Source organism: Pelecanus crispus, chromosome 7 (genome assembly GCF_030463565.1).
Source record: "Pelecanus crispus isolate bPelCri1 chromosome 7, bPelCri1.pri, whole genome shotgun sequence".
In the NCBI taxonomy this organism is placed as follows: Eukaryota; Metazoa; Chordata; class Aves; order Pelecaniformes; family Pelecanidae; genus Pelecanus; species Pelecanus crispus.
Window position 1 is genome coordinate 34,322,003 of NC_134649.1, and position 19,454 is coordinate 34,341,456.

At 51.6% G+C, this 19,454-nt stretch overlaps 1 protein-coding gene across 4 annotated transcripts; it reads left to right on the plus strand.

Moving 5' to 3' along the window:
• Positions 1-332: 332 nt before the first annotated feature.
• GLYCTK (glycerate kinase) lies at positions 333-15,869 on the plus strand. 4 transcript variants are annotated; one of them, XM_075714246.1, is made up of 8 exons: positions 333-383; positions 2,354-2,450; positions 3,987-4,033; positions 6,990-7,101; positions 8,989-9,384; positions 9,751-9,902; positions 11,776-11,951; positions 12,600-15,869. In XM_075714246.1, the coding sequence occupies exons 5-8, from the start codon at positions 9,098-9,100 to the stop codon at positions 13,503-13,505; spliced, it is 1,521 nt and encodes a 506-aa protein (XP_075570361.1). In that variant the 5' UTR covers positions 333-383; positions 2,354-2,450; positions 3,987-4,033; positions 6,990-7,101; positions 8,989-9,097; the 3' UTR covers positions 13,506-15,869. The 4 variants fall into 4 exon arrangements, with proteins under 4 accessions (XP_075570361.1, XP_075570360.1, XP_075570364.1 ...); XM_075714245.1 differs by lacking the exon at positions 333-383 and adding an exon at positions 1,613-1,884; XM_075714249.1 differs by lacking the exon at positions 333-383 and adding an exon at positions 1,613-1,884 and having other exon boundaries at positions 11,863-11,951.
• The last annotated feature ends 3,585 nt before the right edge of the window (positions 15,870-19,454 follow it).

A 19,454-nucleotide genomic window follows, 5' to 3' on the forward strand; every position in this document is an offset into this window, starting at 1 on the left:
CGGGACGACGGGGATCGGCAGAGGGCGGAGAGGGGCGGCGGGCCGGGGCGGGCGGCACCCTCTGGCTCGGCTCGGCTCGGCCCGCTCAGGCCGCGGAGAGGCGGCTCCTCCTCATTGTGTCCGCCATCTTGCTGCTCCGGGAACGGCGGGGGGGGGCGGCGCGCGGGGCACGCTGGGAAGGCGGGGGGGGTGCGCTCGGCCGCTGAGGGGCGTTGGGGGAGCTCGGCGGAGGGGGCGGGGCGTGCGCGCGGCCTGCCGGGATTGGGGAGGGCGCAGCGGAGCCGGCGGCCCGGGCCTGGCGGCCATGTTGAGTGTGGCAGGAAGGCCTGACCTCCCCCGGCCCGGGGCGGCTGTCAGCGTCCCCGCCCCTCGCGGGGCCCGAGGTGGGAAGGGGCGATCGAGGGCAGGGCCGGGCGGCTGCGGACAGGGCCTGGGCCGTCACTACCCGCCCCACCGTGCCTCACGGGGTGCAGGGAATTCGGGTTGAGGGCGTGGCGTCATCCCGTAAAGCGGGCAATGGCTTCGTGCTGCTGGCGGCGGGGGGAGGGGGGTGTCATTTCCGGTGCCGGGCAGGGCCGGAACCGCCTCGCGCCGCGCGGGGGGCGTGCGGTGAAACCCCGCTCCCGCCGCCGGGCCTGCGTGCGCCGGCCGCGTCCGGGGAGCCCCGGGCGAGCTTTGCGCTGCGCCTAATATGCCCGACACGGAACTTAACGTATTTTTCCGCGCGTCCTGTGGTAACTAGCGAGAAAGCAGGATTGGGGGGGGGGGGGGGGGGCCGCGGCCTGCGCCGGCCTCCCGGGGTGCCGCAGGGGGCCTGCAGTGACGAGGCGGGGAGGCCCCTCCCCGGGGGGGCTGCTCCGAACAGCCCCGAGCGCAGCTACTTGAGGGCAGGAGCTCGTTCTCGCTTGTATCCGTACCCACTGCGGGGCCAGGGTTTGATCCCCCCTCCTTTCAGATACACAATGCTCGCTTTCTCATTCTTTTCCCCCCCTACTTTCAGTTTTGTTTTTTTTTTTTTTTTACACATTTTTTATTACACATTTTTATTTCTGAGTATTTTTTAATTTTCTAAAAAGTGGCCTCCAAGCAGTACTACAGAAACACCACAGCTATAGCACTACGGTCTTAACACCGCGTAAGACGTCAGGTAAAGACGAGCAGCACACACTTAACCTTTGAGAAAGACACCTTGGCTTTTGAGGCTGGTGCTCCAATGCAGACACCTTGGAACTGTGAGGTTTTTTTCCTATCATGAATCTTGATGTCAGGCTCTGTGTTCGTGTTTTTGTACATCTCATACCTTAAACAGTTATTCCTGGAGTATAACAGTAGCTGTGAGAATCTCCCACCCCATGAAGATTTCCAGCACCCCACTATTTTAATTTTAGAAGAGCGCCAGATCTTTTGTCATTTCAGTCCCGCAGAAACTCAGAATCCAAAGAAAAAAAAACGAACCATAGATGCCTTCATAAACATTAATTGCATTTTCCGTTCACAGTCTCCAGAATAGATTTTGATTTTGCTTTTAGAATAACATTGCCCTCCTGTGGTCAAACAACAGTAAATTCAGGAACTATTGTCAAAGGTCTGCTTGCACGTCATTCAAACATGCTTAATTATTTTATGTACATATACAATTTAGTGAAACAAAAAGTCTTTTCTGGGATTACTTGCTCTTACTATTTGCTTACTAGAGTTCACCGTTACAGGTAGATATCTAACCTGATTCACCCTTTCATGCTGTGATGGGATTGGCTCATGAGAATGATTCACCGATTTTTACTTTGAAACAGAGACAAGATTTTCACACAGGAGGCTAGGGAGACTCAACAAAAGATGCCTTCATTACTTCCGAGGGTCTCAGGGTCAGCTACCCCATTGCAGGTCAGTTCAAAATCTACAATTGATTTTTGTGTGATGAGAGATTTTAGAGAAGTGCAGAACAGCATGCCTCTCGCACACTGTAAATTGCACGATCAAAGCCCGGATTATCTCATGTGGGCCCTGAAGGTGACTCAACAATACCATGATAAGACAATTTACTTCAAAACACCTACAATACTTAGCTAAGTTTTAGAGTTGTATAACACCGTGGGTTGTTGATTTGATATTTTGTCACTCCCTTTTTATTCTTTCTTCTGCCTTTCTTCCTAACCATTGGAACTTAGTTTGTCAGTTTATACCAAGCTGGAATTTATCTGGCAGGATAATTGGATCTCCTAGCAAAATGTCACATTAAGTAGGAATTATGGATAATGCCCCTGCAAAACTAGTTAATGGAAAAAAATGTTTAATTGCTGCTTGAGTAATATTGATCAAATGCAGTCATTCTACCTATGCATTTCGTTATTAGATACCACCATAACCTGCACAATACAGACAGACCCGTGCTTGCTCAGATGGGTGGACGTGAATTTCAGAGAGATGCTTCTGGAAACAACACTGCTCAGGTGAATATATTTCTGTTGGACTCTGCTGGGAGTGGTGATTCTCAGTGGGTAACGGTTATGACTGAAGGCTTGTTGGAGGACTTGCATCCTACAACTTGGCAGCTCTTTATGGGCTCTTGAAACTAAGCGTGATGCTCTGGAGCATCGAACCCTGTCTCTGCTGTTACAACATGGAATCACAGAAGTGTGGGGAGAAGTGACCTCTGGAGCTGCCTGCTCCACCCTCCTGCTCAGTGCAGGACTGTCACCGGTACAAGATCGGGTTGGCTGTGGCTTTGTCTAGCCAGGTGCTGAAAACCACCTAGCATGGAGACCACAGCTTCTCTGAGTGGCCTGATCCAGTCAGTGCTGTGTGACGCTCTCTATAAAGAACTTTTTGTTAATGTCCAACGTGAATGTGCTGATTTACAGATTGTGGCCATTGCTCCTTCTTGCACTCTCTGCCACTACCAAGAAGGGTTCATCTCCACTGTCTTTATAACCACCCTTCAAGTAGTTGTAGCTGCTATTAGGTTGCTCCTTAGTTGGTTGCACCACTTGATTCCCAGCCCGCCCTGAAGCACGGGGATGCTGCCCCAGCAGCAAAACTTCAAACTTTTCCCTGCTGAGCGTCATGAGGTTTCTGTTCTGTTGGCCCTGACCTTGAGTTTATCACAGTTCCTCTGGAAGGTGTCTCCATTAGCACTTCCCCCAAATTAGGCACTCTGCGCTATCCTCCAGGTCACTAATGAAGCCGTAGGGTGACATGAACCCCAACAGAGTCCCTGTTGATTACCAGCTGTCAACTGGACCCTGAGCCACTGATTTCTACCCTCTGAGCCCAGTGGTCAAGCTGTTTTTCAGCGAGTCTAACAGTGTGTTTGCCAAGCCCACACTTCTTCGATGTGCTCATGAGAGTGGTGTCAAAAACCTCTCTAAAGTCAAGGTAGATTACATCTGCCGCTTTCCACTTTCCCCATAGCCTCTTGTGTCAGCCTAGAGGGCAGCCATAATTGTCATCCTGTGACTGATTAATATTCATGCCTCTTTCTCCTCTTATGTTATTTCCAACTGAGGAGCTTATAATTTTTTTCTATTAATCCCAAAGAGCATGACCTTGTATTTTGCAGTACTGAATTTTGACCCCTTTCTATTATTCCAGTCCTCAAGGCTGGCAACTTTTCATCTTCTCTAGAATACTATGATTCTTCCTGTATTTTAAATGACTCTGAACTTTGATTGCAAGTTGACTCAGAATGGGGAGTTGGAGAAATTACAGCATGAAAGGAAGTAGATTTGGCATGGAGTTGGCTTCAGGGTAGTGCTGTTCTGCATTGAGCTACAGAAGGATTTTGCAGTGAAAAATTTTTCTTCCCTGCAATCCTCCAGTGCATGGAAAAATCATTTCCAAAAGGTATATAGGGAGTGAAGGGAGTGTGACCTAGAAAAACTAGTAAGATGCATATGTCAAACCCAGTTAATTTTTTTACTAATGATACTGATCTATATATATAAAATGCTGAACAGGACACTTATCTTCCCTGGTTTTGGCTTTAGGCTACATTCCCCATCGAAGGCAAAGACACCCTGTTGACACTTTCGTGGTGAGTAAATCAGTCATGAGAGCAACATATTTCTTTTCCAAGAAACATACAGAAAACCATGTCTTGGAAATTAGGACTCCTGGGTTGCCCAGAGCTCAGCATATTCTTGAAACAAGGGTATTCAGACTCCATCCTACTTTCTCCCTTGCCTGTGCAGCTCTCTGGTTTCATTGTACCGCTTCTATCCACCATCATCGTCCTTCCCAGTTACTGATGCAAGAGCACCATAGTGAGCAGGGGCAAATGGACCTTTCACCCTGTCCCTGCACACCCACTTGTGTACTGGACCCTTCATAGCTGACCAGTGACAAGCTGGTCCATCCTAGCTGCAGGCATTTTCTCTTTTACAAAGTGTGAATGAGGGAGTGTGGTAATTTTATGCAAATCCTTGTGCAGATTAAAAAATTAATCAAATTCTGAAATTTTCATTTAAAGAGATTAGTCTCGAAAAATCCCCCATCTAATCCTCCCAGAATAGTCACTTGGAACAAACCTTCACTGCTTTGTTTTCCTCCTGGGTTCAGTGCATCTCGTGGAAAATTTTCTTGTAATGCTTTTGGGACCATCTGGAGCAGCAACTCTGAGTTTGAGCAGGGCTCACCAGGCAAATTAAAGTTGATATATCAAATGATAGAAAAGATGTGTCAGTAAGTGGGAACATGGGAGTTTAAGGCAGTAAAATCTCTGCTCTGTTGTACTTCATAGGTAAACTCCCATGGTAATGCATGAAAAATGAAAGCAGTAAGCCTCGGTGAGTCTGGCGGTAATTTATGTACCAAGAGGCCAGAAGAAAGTCATGTAGCAAGAAAAACAAGTAGCAAGAGACACTGCTAAAACTTGCTGTGTCTGGTAGTTTACTGCTGTAACAAAGATGTAATCTGTCTTTTAGAGCTTGAGCTCAAAATCATCCTCGAACAATTGGGGTTTGATACAGTGCCATCTCAAATATTTTCCAAGCGCCTCAGGGATTCTGGAGTTGACCCTGTACATGGTGGGCCAGCCACCAATCACTGCCACAATGAGGGAAATCCAGAGAAGTCCCGATGACATTAAAAATAAACTAACTTAGACCCCTGAAGATCTCAGTTAAATTAACCATCCTGTAGCATTAATACACAGCATCCTGTGATCTTGCAGCACCTGAAACACTCAGGATGTGTGATGGGGTTGGCTTGCAACAAGCCCAATTGCCCCAGCTTCAAGAAAACCACAAGCCCGTGATGCCAACCCTTGAACAAACCTCCAACCAGAGCACTGGAATAGCTCAGCTCTGCCCAGCAATGGCAGAGTGGCCCCTAGAAGGCAATATTTTTCTGGCTTTCAAGTACCTGCCATGGAGCGAGGCGCAGGCTCATTTTTCTCTGCACATCCATGGCCAGCTCGTTTATTCACTCTTTTCCTCCCCAGTGTGACTCCAAGTTTATGTCTCAGACTATGCCCCCGCTATGTCCATGCTTTTGGTCTCATGCCACCATCCAATTTACCTGGCAGTTTGCCACATTTCTGCCCCTAGTGCTGGATTGTTTCTGGAGTCTCCCTCTGACTTTGGCTCCTTGCCTGCAGAATTGCTTTAATTAAAAAGTTAATGAAAGGTAATGCAAACGAGTGCTTTGCCTGTATTTTATCACAGTCCAGCTCCTCTCCCTCCCTCTTTCCCAGAGATGGTGAAAATGAGGAGCTGGGTTTTTGCTGCTTTTTGTTGTGAGAGTTAACAGTGGAAATTTCTGCAGGCTTAGGAGGAGCCCTATGAAGAAAGAGCTTATAATGGTAATGTGTGCAAACAAGTATGTAGATGGTGAACATTATTCATCAATGAAAGCTGAGGAAGTTTTCATTTAAAGGGGATTAATCTAAACCCCTTAGTCTCCCTGCTCTCTTTGGAACAGACAATTCTTAGCATCATTTTCCTCCTAAGCTTAGTGTGAACTTCTAGAAAACTTTCCAAAAGACTATCTATACCCCAACTCCAAATTATCCCAAGCAGGGACAAAGGGAAGGTGTAAAACCCAAGTCCCACTGGTGCCTGTAGCATGTCACCTTATATCCATATAGAAGAGGGCTCATTCATCCCTGTGTGATTTCCCTGAGAAACTGGGGAACAAAGATTAGTCCATGCAGCAATATGAGTCACATCATCAGCGCCTTCTCCCAGCCCAGATTCCTCCCAGCCAGCAATGGGATGAGGAAAATGCAGCAATGTGAAGATGTAATTTCCTCACGTGCAGTACGGAGCAGCTAATGGCAATTACATCATTTCTAGACCCACCATCCATGGAGGCAGTCTGAGAGCTGCCATTTGGATTATTTTTCTTTCCAAGGCTGCCTATGTCTTGGTGTGGGGTGATGTTCACTTCTCTTGATCTTGTTTTTAAAGCCCTGGTAAAATGAGTAGGAGTTTCAGTTTTTGTTAATATCTACAGTGGATTTCATAGCACTGATTTATAGTTGTTCCCTGATGACATTTAATACCCAGTGCCTGAGACTGTATAAATAAATTACATAAAAATGGATTTGTGGTATCATTAGCAGCACCCCCATTCCAAGGGGAGCCTCCAGTGAGCCTGTATGTCTAATCAGAGCTGACAAGGAGCAGAGTTACACACTGAGACCTCCAAAGCTAATGGGTCTGTGCCAAATTCAGCTCTCTGTTGCATTGGTGTGAAGTTGGATAACTTCTGACTGCAGGGGGGTTTTACACTGGATTTACTCTGCATTTACACCTGTGCAAGGAGATCAATGTCAGATGGCGTGCCCTAAAATCCTTAGAAAAAATGGAAAGACACGTTCTGACTTCAACAGACTCTGGATCAGGCCTCGATGGTTAAAATATAATCTGAGTTCAGAGTGCAGAAAACAGATTACATGCCTGCTATTGTAGCGAAATGCTTTCCAGAGCAAGCATTAGCAGTATGTACACAAGTGCTAGATGAATTAAGCTGGCGTTTATTTTTTTCAGCTCCAGTAGGAGAGCATTGCTTTTAAACAACTCGCGCCTGCTGTGTCATGTCTGGAGTTGGAGCTGAGCGGAGCCGCCGGGAGGGCACATGTGACAGGAGCCGCAGCTGCAGGTCTGGTTGTGCTCAATTCCCCTGGTCTTCAGGGTCAGCCGTGCACAGAAACATTAAGGCAGAGACAGACCCTGTTAAAAGCTTTGAGGCTTTATTTTCTTAAACTCCTCTGGCTCCATTTAAGCCTCTTCCTCCAACCACTTCTGCAAACCCTGTATCGCAGCTCAGACGAGGTGACCTGGGGCGTGATGCACCTCTGTTTTGTAACACCTTCCTCTGATTGTGCTGTGCTGCCAGGTGAATCGGAGACCTGCTGGGAACACTGAGATGCTAATCTCAGTTTCTGAGAGGTGTACAGCTGACTTCACTGGTGTTAGCACAGTTACTCTGGCCCTCATTGTAAGAGGGCTGAGGCTCAGTGGTTTAAACTGCTGGCAGCACCAGCTGTTGTGAAGTTTAGGAGTCTAGTAACAAAGTGGTCAGGACAGCCTGTCTCTTATCTCTCCTTGTGACTGAAAAGCCAGTCCTGACCAGTATCTAAAGGGAATGTAGATAGGTAGTTTATCTACCCTGTGTTTTGCCTTTAAAATCTGTTTCTCTTAAGCATTGAATCATTTCTTTCTCTGGCAAACCTATGATTCTCCATATAGTTTTACCTGCAAGCCCCTTGTCCAATAGATTTCAGAGTGTGCCCAAGTTTCATTGCTTGAGAAGATGCTTGTGTGGAGGTTTTCACAGAGCCTTTGGGTCCTTGCAGCAACATAAGGCAGATTTAGACCCAGAGGAGCTGTTGGAAAGCTTGTCTAGCTTAATGATTAACACTTTGCAGTGCTATGGGAGTGTTAGGACAAAGACCTCTGGACTCGTGAGCTCTCCCAGAAGAAGCCAGCCACTGGCCTTGCACCGAAACACATCCATTTACCAGAGAGAGGATTAACTCTCTCAGGTAATTTGAATGGGTCTATGGTCAAGTGTGTTGCCCAGGCCGCTTCAGCCTCTGGCACCCTGCCTTAATTGCCTGCACCATAATTGCTGTGAGCAGGAGAGATGCTGATCACAAGGATCTTTGATCCTGAGAAACCAGCAGTGAACTTGCTGCCAGTTAATGGAGGGAAGGAGAAATGCTAGGAGGGGAATCGATGTGTGCATGCTGGCAGGGGCTGCCTTTCCTCTGTCAGGACGTCTGCCCTTGAGCAGTTGAGATCCTTTGGCCCGCACTCATCTCTGTTGTATATAATGCTAATACTCAGTGGAGACTAGCTCAAATGGGCTTTCACAGACACGGCTGGCAACTTTGCCTGGATCTGAAGTCCTATTTGGGCTCTAAATGTGATTTTAATGGATAATGAGAGGACTAAAAAATAAAAGCGAATGAAGCCTTGTGTTAATTTGCTGTTTGGTGAGGAAACCTCATTACTGGTCTCTCTGTGGCCAGCAGCAGCAAGGGATCAGGCAGCCAGCAAGCCTGTTTCTCCAAAGTCTGTGCGTGATGCTGCAGGTACGCATGGGGCAATGCACAGCCAGAGAATGAGATCAGCATTTGGCTAGCACGAGGAAGGGAGTTAATGTAGTGAAAAGCTGTTCCACCCGGACACCCTGCTTTCTCCAGGACAGAGAGCAGCTTCCAAAGTTTGGAAAGGTGTCAAACGCTGAGCAAGTAGAAATGATGGCTTGCCAGTGGCAAATCTACAGTGATGGAGAAGCTGGCTAGCAGGGCTCACCTTCCCTGTGGGAGGTGATGGGATTGCAGGGGAACCACAAGCTGACAGGTAGCTTGTGACACTGCGCTTCCCTCCCTCCTGCCTGGGCAGAGGTTTGAAAATACTGCTGATATGGCACCTTCATCTAGAGGCAACAGGAACTAGAGCTCCATGGTTCATGTTTTGGCCTCCCTACTCTCCCTGTGACAGCCCTGCCTCTTCTGCTAGTGTTCACTTTCCCTTGCAGGTTGTAGGGTGCCGGCTGTCCTAGCTCTTGAGGCCTTGCCAGTGTTGGCAGAGTGTGTACAAGCCCACCCCACTGAGCAGATTTACTCAGCCCGGCTGCCCTGCACAGCATGTCCCTCCGTGAGCACGCACTGTCCCTCTTCCGCAGCGCGGTGGGCACCGTCCAGCCCGCTCTGATGCTGAAGAGGGCTATGAAGCTCCAGGGAGATGAGTGCCCTCAGCTGCTGGTGAAGGGCCGGGCCTTTCCAGTGAAGAGGCACCTGTACCTGGTGGGTTTCGGCAAAGCTGTGCTGGGGATGGCTGCAGCAGCAGAAGAGATCCTGGGAGACCACCTCATTCGGGGGATCATCACTGTGCCGCTAGGCATCCAGGAGAGCCTGCAGCGAGCAGGAATGCAGTAAGGGGGGCTGTTCTGGACAGTTTGGGGGGGTAGGCTGCCAGATTTATCCTCTGTGGGATGTTGTTGTGAACTCCTTCAGTCCTTTCCAGCTGCCCTCGCTCTGGTGCCCACCCTGTCCACCACACCACCCTGGTCTTCAACCTCCATCATGTCCCAGTGGCACCAGTGACACAGCCCATCTCTTGCACTGGATGCGCTGCCTCCCCAGCCCTGGGGAAGAGACACTCAGAAAAGGCCACCTCCCTGTCCTGGTCCCTCGCTGTGCACCTCTGGTGCACCAGTCCCATTTGCCTGTTGAGGACAGCCTGGCTGCCTGTGTAGGTGCATGTGTCAGTGGTGTGATTGCCTCTCTTACCTCACCAGGGAGATGCTCCTGAAGCCACACAGCAAAATCCAGGTCATCGAAGGTGCCAAGAACAACCTCCCGGACCCAGAGGCTCTGAAGGGAGCAGTTGCCATCCAGAGGCTGGCTGAGGGTCTGACTGTGGACGACCTGCTCCTTGTCCTCATCTCAGGTAGCATGGGGAACCCAGGGAATGGGTTCTGCTGCTGGCCCTCCAGCCACTTGCCCACACATGGCTGTGCAGCAGGGGAGCACTGTGCTGGCCCTTTCAGTGCTACACTTGCATTTCTGTGATTTTTCCTCTCGCCCCTCCTGCCAGCCTTTTTCCAGGGATGCAGCAGAGGAGGGCACAGGGCTACCTGCTGCTGCAGTGGACACACTATCTCCCAGCACTGGGGAGAGGCTGAGCTGTGCAGGCTGGGTTGTGCCACCACTGTGAGATGGCACCTCTGGGCACAGCCTGCCAGCTGCTCTCACCCCTTGGCAAGGAGACGCTTTCCTCCTGCCCCCTTCTTACATTTGGGGATGCAGACTTGGAGAAGCAAGCACTTGGTAGATTTGCATGCTCCAAATTTGTGCAGGGGTGTAAGTCTGTAAGCTGAGATTCGGGACTGACCTTTCCCAGGGCTTTGCTGCTTCCCGGCCAGTGGAAATGAGCCCCCCCGGTTCCAACACAGTGAGCTGCACACCTTGCAGGGTCAGCCCTGAACACCCCCACGTCCTCTCTGCTGGGCCCCCAGGCCATCCCCAGACCCAGGGCTGTGTAAGGAAGGTGGATGTTGTGCATCAGAGGAATGCAGTGATGTTGCCCCAGCCTGAGCTCAGCTGGGTGAGTGGGTGTCACAGGGCAAAAGCATGCAGGGGCTTGGAGCAGCTCTGTAGAAACCCCTTGGTCTCCTCTGCTCAGTGATTGTTCCTCTGTGGATGCTGGAGCCTGATCTGGTGCAGAGAGAGTAGTGCTGTTAGGCAAACACGCAAGAGACTGGAATCTAGCTGTGCTTGCTGGGGATTCCCCTGGGCTTCCTCCTGTCCTTTGGCTACTGGGATCTCCAAGAGACTCCTCAGCCCTTCAGGGAGCCTGTACAGGATCTCCCTGTGGCTGTGACTCCCTATGCATGTGTACTCCCACACAGCAGACGGTTCCCAACTGCTCCTGCCTCTCAGCTAGATCCCTGGCTATTGACTGAAACACAGGCATTTGCATTTGTTTTTCTTGCTCTTCATGTTTTATTGATGCCAATTTGTCTCAAACCTCTGAGCAGGCTTTGCCTTTTGACAGTAGCTTTCAGCTGTACTCCTGTGCACGTTCACTCTCTGCTCAGATCTTGCTCCTTTCTACTCTGTATTTTCCATCCATTTCACTTTTCCATGAGAACCTTTTTTCTTTGCCTTCTTTTCTGCATTTCCAATGCCTGCTTGTATCAGACAGGATTCCCATCGATGAGGCTATCACCCTGAACTCTAGGTGTGCTTTGTCCTCTGTGTTACTCTCTCCCCCTTTCCTTTCCTCCCAGGCCTAGATGAGTGCAGTTCAGCAGTTTCTGATCTTGCTGCAGCCATAGCCGGTGTTCTTACACACTGTCCTGAATAAATGGAGCCAGCAAAGCAGGCAGTGTCTCCATCTGCTTAGCACTGACTGCTGTGCGAGTTGTGGAGTCCATGCTCCCTGCTCACCCATCCAGGTAGCCCTTGAAAATCAGCGTGACAATACACAAGTAGCCTGATGGAGTGGGGATAGTAATTGCTGGCCCTTCTCTGCTATCCCTGCGACACTGCAGGCGTGCAGTACCCTAGTCCAGTGAGGTTTACACTGCCCAGATGAAATGTAGCTGACTGCAGACAGTGCAGGGCAGCAGTGGTTAAAACCCATTGGTGAAGAAGACTGAGTTCTCCAGAGATGTTAGCATAGTTCTCCAACCACCTCTGCATTCCTGCTGCGCACTGGTGAGGGAAGAGGAAAGGCTCAAGCATTGAACAGCCTTGCTTTCCTCCTGTCTTCCTTTTCCTGCTGTCCTGATGTCCTTGCCATCTCTTCTGCATCCTAGGGGGTGGATCAGCCCTACTGCCTGCTCCCATCCTTCCCATCCTCCTTGAAGAGAAGGAGAAACTCACAAAGATATTGGCTTCCCGAGGGGCTGCCATACAGGAGGTGAACATTGTCCGGAAGACTCTGTCCTTGCTGAAGGGTGGAGGGCTGGCCCGGCTCGCATATCCTGCACAGGTAAATGAGGGGAAGCCCCTGCTTGCCCTGAGATCACCCATCTGTCCTCAAAATAGGGGTTTAATGAACTGACCTAAGCATGCTTGCAGGACTTTTCTCCTTACTGAGTGAACAACCTTTGCACACTGTTTTGGGACTCTGTGGCTCAGATTTCACTGAGGGCCCAAACTCTCAGGGAGACAGAGGTAGAAGAGGTGAAATTCAGACTTGGCAAATGTCAAGACGTCTGATCACACCACTCATAGCAGACCCCAGCCCTCACCTAGCCGGCACTTCCAATGTGCTGGTGCTCTGCCACAGCGCTTTTGAGGCTGGGTCCAACCCTTGGCTCCCCTGGGATCTGCCCTCAGCACGTGGCATTGCTGAACCCACACTAGGTTATCAGCCTGACAAATGCAGTGGCACAGCTTACATCTTCCAATGTAATGGTCCAGCATCAAAGGACGTTGTAGATCTCTGGGATCGGAAAGGGCAAGGCGATGCTCACAGGACCATAAACCAAAAATGGGCCAAGATCTGCCCCTTTTCCCATCTGCTTTGACATGGGGGTGGCACACGTGTAACTCAGAGGCAGCACTTATGCCAGGGCTCTTGCATGGTCACTTATCTCTGCCTCCTGCAATAATCCGTGGATGTTTCTTTTTGTAGGTGGTGAGCCTCATCCTTTCTGATGTGATTGGTGACCCCCTAGACATCATAGCAAGCGGGCCCACTGCTGCCAGCTCCCACAGTGTCCAAGACTGCCTTCAGATACTCGCCAAATACAGCCTGCTGCACAACCTGCCCAAGTCAGTGGAAACAGTCCTGTCCAGCTCTCCCACCAAGCCCACTGCTCCGGAAGACTACTCCCATGTTTGCAACATCATTATTGGGTCAAATACGCTGGCTTTAGACGAGGCCAGACACCAAGCCGAGAGCCTGGGCTACACAAGTCTGATTCTGAGTGCAGCAATCTGCGGGGAAGTCAGCCACATTGCCACACTGTACTGCCAGCTGATCCGCCTGGTCTGTCTGGGCTTCGCTGGCCTTGGAGAAGGGCCCCTGAGTGATGAGGTGAGAGGGAATCTCCTGCAGCTGGCAGCAGAGCTAGAGATCCCGGGTTTGAACCTTGCTGAGTTTCTACAGGCCCTGCGAGGATTAGGGCCTGAAAGACCCATCTGCATCCTGGCCGGCGGAGAAACCACAGTTCAGCTTCAAGGAACCGGCAAGGGAGGGAGGAACCAGGAGCTGGCTCTGCGCGTGGGGCTGGGGCTGCACAGGGCACAGGCCATGGAAGTCAGCAGCCCCCCCGGGAGGTGTGAGATCCTCTTCCTCAGCGGGGGAACGGATGGGCAGGATGGGCCGACAGAGGCGGCAGGGGCCTTCTGCAGCCCACAGCTAGTGGATGAGGCACTGCAGGAGGGCCTCGATGTAGAGGCCTTTCTCAGCAACAATGACTCCTATACGTTCTTCAGCCAGTTCCAAGGTGGACATCACCTCCTGGTGACAGGCTTGACAGGCACCAATGTCATGGACATCCAGGCCATTTTAATTAGAGCCACGGAGAGACCATGAGAGCTCCCTCTGCAGATATCCAGATGTATTTAATTAGGACCAGGCGTAAATGAAGGCATCAACACTGCAGACAAACGTAAACTACTTAAATTAGGGCTTGCTGTCAAGGGTGCTAATATCTTTGACAGAAAGAATCCACTAATTAGACACACGAGTGGATGTCCACAGCAAAAGCAAGCACTTGTAATTGGGATCAGAGGAAGGTAAGAGGTCAAATTACAGATGCAGAGGCTGGATTTAACGCTTCTGCTGAGAGCTGCCACTCTTGTGGCTGCTTCAACTATAGTTGTTAAAAGATGTGGGGAAATCAAGGCCATGGTAGGGCTGCCAGGGAGAGTCCTCAAGGTAGCTGTTGCACCTCCAGTGCCTCCAGCTCAAGAGCAGCTCATCAGGGGATTTTTGCAGGTTCACAGAAGTGCATTACAGTGACTGAAGGATGTAAAGCAATAGCAAGACCTGCCCAGCTGGAGGCATGGAGGTGTCGGGAGAACATGGTGGGAAGGGGACACCCAGCACTGGCTCCATGTGCAAGCGCAGTGCCCTGCGGCTCCTCCCACACCAGGGTGCCAGAGGCGACCCAGAGACCCCAAGCCCAGCACAACGCACACCCAGCAGCATGGCTAGGGAGCACATTGGCCAAGAGCAGCATTTCGTCTCAGACACGTGACACAAAAGCAGTGCTCAGTGACACAGAAGGTAGTATACCTTCACTGTGCAGCATAAGGAAGAGGACAATTGAGGTGCAGTGGCAAGCCAGCTGAATGGAGCCCTTCACCTCCAGCCTCCTTCCCTCCACAGGGACATCTTCCCCACTGATCCCTGTTGGGAGAGTCTCCATGCCAGCAGTGTGTATGCTATGAGCTTTCACGGTGTTGTTTTCCAACTGCCTAGAAAACAGACATGCAGCCAGCCTGAGCCACTGACCTTTCTTCTGCGCTGAGGCAGAAGTCGCTGTCACTCTGATTAACTCTGCTAATTCTGCAGAACAAAAGGCAAGGAAACCTTCACGCTCAGCTCTCCTGACCCATGCTGCTGAGCTGATCAAAGGGCAAAGCTGCCGGAGTCGTGCTTTGACAGGGAGCTGCTCCCTGACATGTATAAGGACGCAGTGGTTATTGCGGGTGCTTCACCTACTGCAGTGCAATATGTGGGAGAGCAGAGATGAGCCAGGTTTCCCAGGACATGGAGCCCACGGTGGGGTGGATTTCAGAAGGGCTCTGCCTGTAGCAACAGGCATGGTAACAGTTTTGGCTGGATATTCAAAGGACTTGAGCTCAGCAGCCAGTATGACCCAACGCGTCTGACTCCTTTTGAATATCCGCCTGTTTGTTACAGAGTCTAAGTGGGAGCTGAGCTCCTTTGAAAATCCAGCCCTAATTTAATAGGACATGCTTGACTCAGACTCTTTCCAGACAGACAGACCTACTCCGTGTGGCTGATCTCATCTCGTGACATAAATACACCATCCTGCCAACACCATGAGTCGTGGTGTCTCACTGAACTCTGTTCTGTGCCCCGCTCCAAGATGGATCGCAGGGTGGATTTTTGTGGAGGATGCGACACCTCCTGCTTTGGTTTCGAAGCCAATATCTAACAAGCAGGGATTATCAGCAGGACTGTCACGGGGCCCGGTATTGATGCCAGGCTGGCAGCTGGACTGTCTGGGCCACAGCCCAGGCGCAGTGTCAAGGCACAAGCCTGGGGATTTCAAAACCCCAGTCTTACCCCGGTGGTTTAAACTCATCCACACATCTCATTTGTCCTCCGAGTCTGAAGGTCTTCTGTAACATGCCTGAACTTGCTCGCGCTGGCAAACAGTTTTGAGATCTGCTGGGGAAAACCTGCCAAGCGTTATAAAGCTCGCTGTGCCCCCATAATGTCAGGTGGCAGTGGTGCAGGAGAAGCTGCTTTGTGCCGTGTGTTTTTCTCCAGAGGTCGCCAGCAGGTCACCTCCTACATGCCCGGCATGCCAGCACCGTGGGGGCAATAACACACACAGCGATACAGCCAAAAAGTACGGGCTATGGCCAGGATAACTGGCTAAAGCTGGCTCCAAGTTGTTAATGCTTCCTGTCCAATTCTGCTCCAGTGAAATCCAGAGTGACTCCAGTTTCAGGCTGGGGTGCCTGGCAGAAGGGTCACCGACAGCTTCAGCAGCAGGTCTGGCATGCCAGCCTGGGCACACTGTCACAGGCCCACCATACCCCTGCGCTCTGCCCCCAACCCCGCGACGTTGCTGAGCGCCATGCTAGTCCTTGGAGCTGCTGCTTGCACTGTGTCGCAGTCAAGTTCAGAAGACCTTGGGCTAGCGCGCGCTGGCTTCTCTTGGGAAATGCCTAACACCCACACCCTGAGCAGTGTCCTTGCTTTTCTAAACAGTGGTTTTTCACTAATGATTAAAAAGAGTTTGTGCTGGGGAGGAGAGAAGGCTAACAAAAGGTTTGTTGAAAGGATGGATCTGTTTGAAGTGCACTTCACATCTATATTTGCTTGGCCTCCATACACAGTTTTTGTTCATGTCCCTTCTTTTCTAATGAGGAGATAACAGGACGGGGGGAGGTTGACCAAGGACACCCAGGTTACAGAAACACTTTTCCTCTTCTGATGCTTCTACCTGGATAGATCGAAGCTCCATTTCTGAGGGATTGCTTGGGTGGACCTTGTGCATCTTCTGCCTAGGGAGGAAGGGAGCTTTGGAGTGCGCACACCCCTTACAAACAAGGCATCATTTTATTCCTCTGGACAATGCTCAGCACAGAATTGCCTGTTACTGCTCCAGCCCAAAGCCAGCTGCCTCTGACCTGCAGTCCCTTCACTGACAGCAATAGACCCCACACATGAGCCAACATACATTTGGGCCACACCGGTCGGGTTTTGCAAGGATTTGTGAGATAACAGTTGCATCTAAAGATGCAACAGCATCGCTTACCTGCCAAGTAATGATTTGCCTCTGAGTTCTCGGAACTTGCCAGGAGCAATGACTTTCCTGTGGAGAACTTGAGTGAGTCACCACAGGTGAGCAGAGCTTTGCAGCTTGCCCGTGCTATCCTGGATGGGATATTAGCATCATGCGAGCGTACCTGGACAAATGAAGAAACCCAGAGTGCAACTGTGGTCACACTGAGTGATTCCAGCATGCAGGCCATGCTGGGCCCAGCTCCGCGCCATTCTGGCTCCGGGGTGCTTGCGCCTGAGGAGACAAGTCACAGAAAGAGTGAGGACAATAATAGCTGCTTGGTTTATGACACCCCCAGTCCCATCCCTTCCCTTTTTATCAGAAAAGCAAAACTCTTTCTACACCACCCAGCCTCCATGAAGGAGATGGGTGGAGATGGTCAAGAGCTCCCCAGCCACATCCCCGTACGTAGGCAGGGGACACAGGGAAAGCCATCAGGGAAAAAGCACCCCCAGCTGCTGAGCAGGGAGCACATGAGCGAAGCACAGGTGCGTCCGGGGTCGATTTGCTCTCCTAAGCAGGCTGCTCATAGCCAAACAGTGCTAATGGCTGGGAGAAGTAACTGCATTATTAACAGTGCGAGCTTTTGGCAGTAAATTAAAAATCTTGGCTGCCGCCCTTGGCTCTGCTCTTGCCTCTTAGGAGACATTAATATCACAGCTCCCCAGCATTCCCATTATCACTTCATTAAGGATCCAATAATGATAAATGTGGATGGTTTTATTTTGCACAGAGCCTGATTAATGGCTAATATTTCACTAGGTGTTAATGGGGCCCTTCCTTTATGGAGGGATCAGAAGGGGGCTGCCTTTCATCTCCTCCACAAGCCAGGTAATTTTCACTATTTTCGCTAATGTGACAGATTTAACACAAACCTTGGATGAGCAGCTGAGGCCTCTTGAGAAACTTTGAAGAGCATCATGCTTGGGGCAGCCCTTGCTGCTGTGGCCATTCCCCAGCTCCTTTCTTCTTCTTCTCCTCCTCCTCCTTCTCTTCTTCTTCTTCTTCTTCTTCCTCCTCATCCTCCTCTCCCCCCCCCCCCCCCCCCAATCCTGCCAGCAGCACCTCCTTCCAGCACCTGCACCCAGATGCTGCCAGAGGCTGTTGCCTATCTCCCAGGATAGTGGGGGGGCAAAAGTAAAGCAGAGGTCTCCACAGGGATGAGCCCACCAGTGCAGCTGCTGGGGCCCTCCACAGCAGATGTGGTGCAGAATCAGACCCACCCTTGCAAGGAGGTGCAATGCAAGGAGTGGGCTTGTGCTGGCATCACCCCAAAGCAGCTTGGGACCCCTCATCTGCACCCCCAAGAGGGCTGGGGAGCCCAGGATGCAGGACAGAGCCCAGGCTGAGGCCAGCAGCCCTCCTCCAGCACCCCAGGGATAGCTTTGGTGGCTCCTCCGAGGCTGGCTCCTGTGGCACAGGGGCTGTTCTCTGCCGTAGGACCCCAGCGTATTGCACGGCTTCAATCCCTATATGAAGTGGGATGTATAATCACATAGGAATAAAAAGCCATACAAGACGGCAGGCTGTGAGTTGCTCCATACTGGCGGGGCGACAGGCCAGTCCTTCTGCAGTGGCTGCCACGGCCCCCACAGGGATGGGTCTGGGCCCCAGGGAGCCCCCAGGAGTCCCCTCCAGCCCCTGTGCAGGGGGGTCCGTGGGGAGACAGAGGAGGCCTGCATCAAATGGAGAAGAGAGGCAATGTTTCGGCCAGGAGAAAGCATGGGAGACCCCAGAGCTGCTGGAAAGGGAGCCCTGTGGGTTGTCAACACTTGCTCCCAGCTCTCCCAGCTACCAGGGGCCTCTCTTGGAGCTGAGACAAGACTTGCCCTGTGGTACATCCAGACCTCCCCTCTGCCCATCCTCATCCCAGAGGATCACCCTCCCAGGGCTCCTCCAGCCCGGGGACCCTCTGCTTGCACCACCATCGTCCCCAGGGCTTTATCAGCCCCACCAAGGCAAGGGGTACCACAACCCTCCAGCACCATCGCAAACACCTGGTGGGGGGAGAAAAAGGAGCCAGCCCCCTCCCAGCAGCAGTGGGAGCATCCTCCGCCATCTGACTGAGAAGAGCCCGGCGGGTGGAGCGAGCGGTTGCAGGGAGCTGTCAGCGCCCGGCTGTCAGAGCACAAATCCCCTGGCAGCCCATTAGGAGCAGCTCCCAGCTGCCTGCAGGAGCTCTTGACAGGGGGCCAGGCACCAGCGCGAATGAGAGTGGATCCTCTGCTAAGAAGTCGGACGTGGGTGGAATGAAACTGGGGAGCTATTGCCCTGGTGAACGCTTACGGAGCAGCGCCAGCATGGCCACCGCAGGCAGCCCCACGTGCTGGGGTAGGGGGGTGACCAGGACAGGCTCCTGCAGGAGCCCACCCAAGCAATGCTGGGGATAAAGCCAAGTGGTGGCCAGCAGAAAGGGGGTTTTGTGCTGCCTCCTCTCCTCCTGCCTTTCTCTGGAAGCTGCTCGCATCCCGGCAGTGATTCTGGCATCCACAGGATGGGAGACCCACAGCAGTGCCTGTGGCAGGAGGGGACGGGTGGCAGGTGCAGGCTTGTGCAATGCAGTCTGGACACGCACTGAGAAGGGAAGAGCTTCTTTTAGCAAAAAGAAAAAAAACCCAAACAAACAAACAAACAAAAACCCCACAAAGCAGTGATGCATGGCCATGCTCTGCTTGCTGAGGGCACTGAAAAACCTCTTTTCACTGGCCCAAGAGACCACAGCTGATCACCAGCCTCCAGCCGAACACCACAATGTTGCCTTGGGCTTGGGCAGCACTGGAGGGGCTGAGCCACCCCAGAGACATCACCCTGGGCTCCCCTTAATGCACAAGGAGGAACTTCAACTCCAGGCTGCCTTTCCAAGCCATGTGGCAGCACTGGAAAGCATCAATACCCTTCAAAACACTCCCAGAAATCTTCCTCCATCCCCAGGGTCAGGGTTTCTCCCAAGGCTGGAGCAGCTCAGCAGGTTGGACCCTGTGCATCATCCCTCA

Coding starts and splice junctions, on each gene's coding strand:
- GLYCTK (XM_075714246.1), top strand. CDS start 9,098: ATGTCCCTCCGTGAGCACGCACTGTCCCTCTTCCGCAGCGCGGTGGGC. Junction 9,385..9,750: donor CTGCAGCGAGCAGGAATGCA/GTAAGGGGGGCT, acceptor TTACCTCACCAG/GGAGATGCTCCTGAAGCCAC. Junction 11,952..12,599: donor GGCTCGCATATCCTGCACAG/GTAAATGAGGGG, acceptor TTCTTTTTGTAG/GTGGTGAGCCTCATCCTTTC.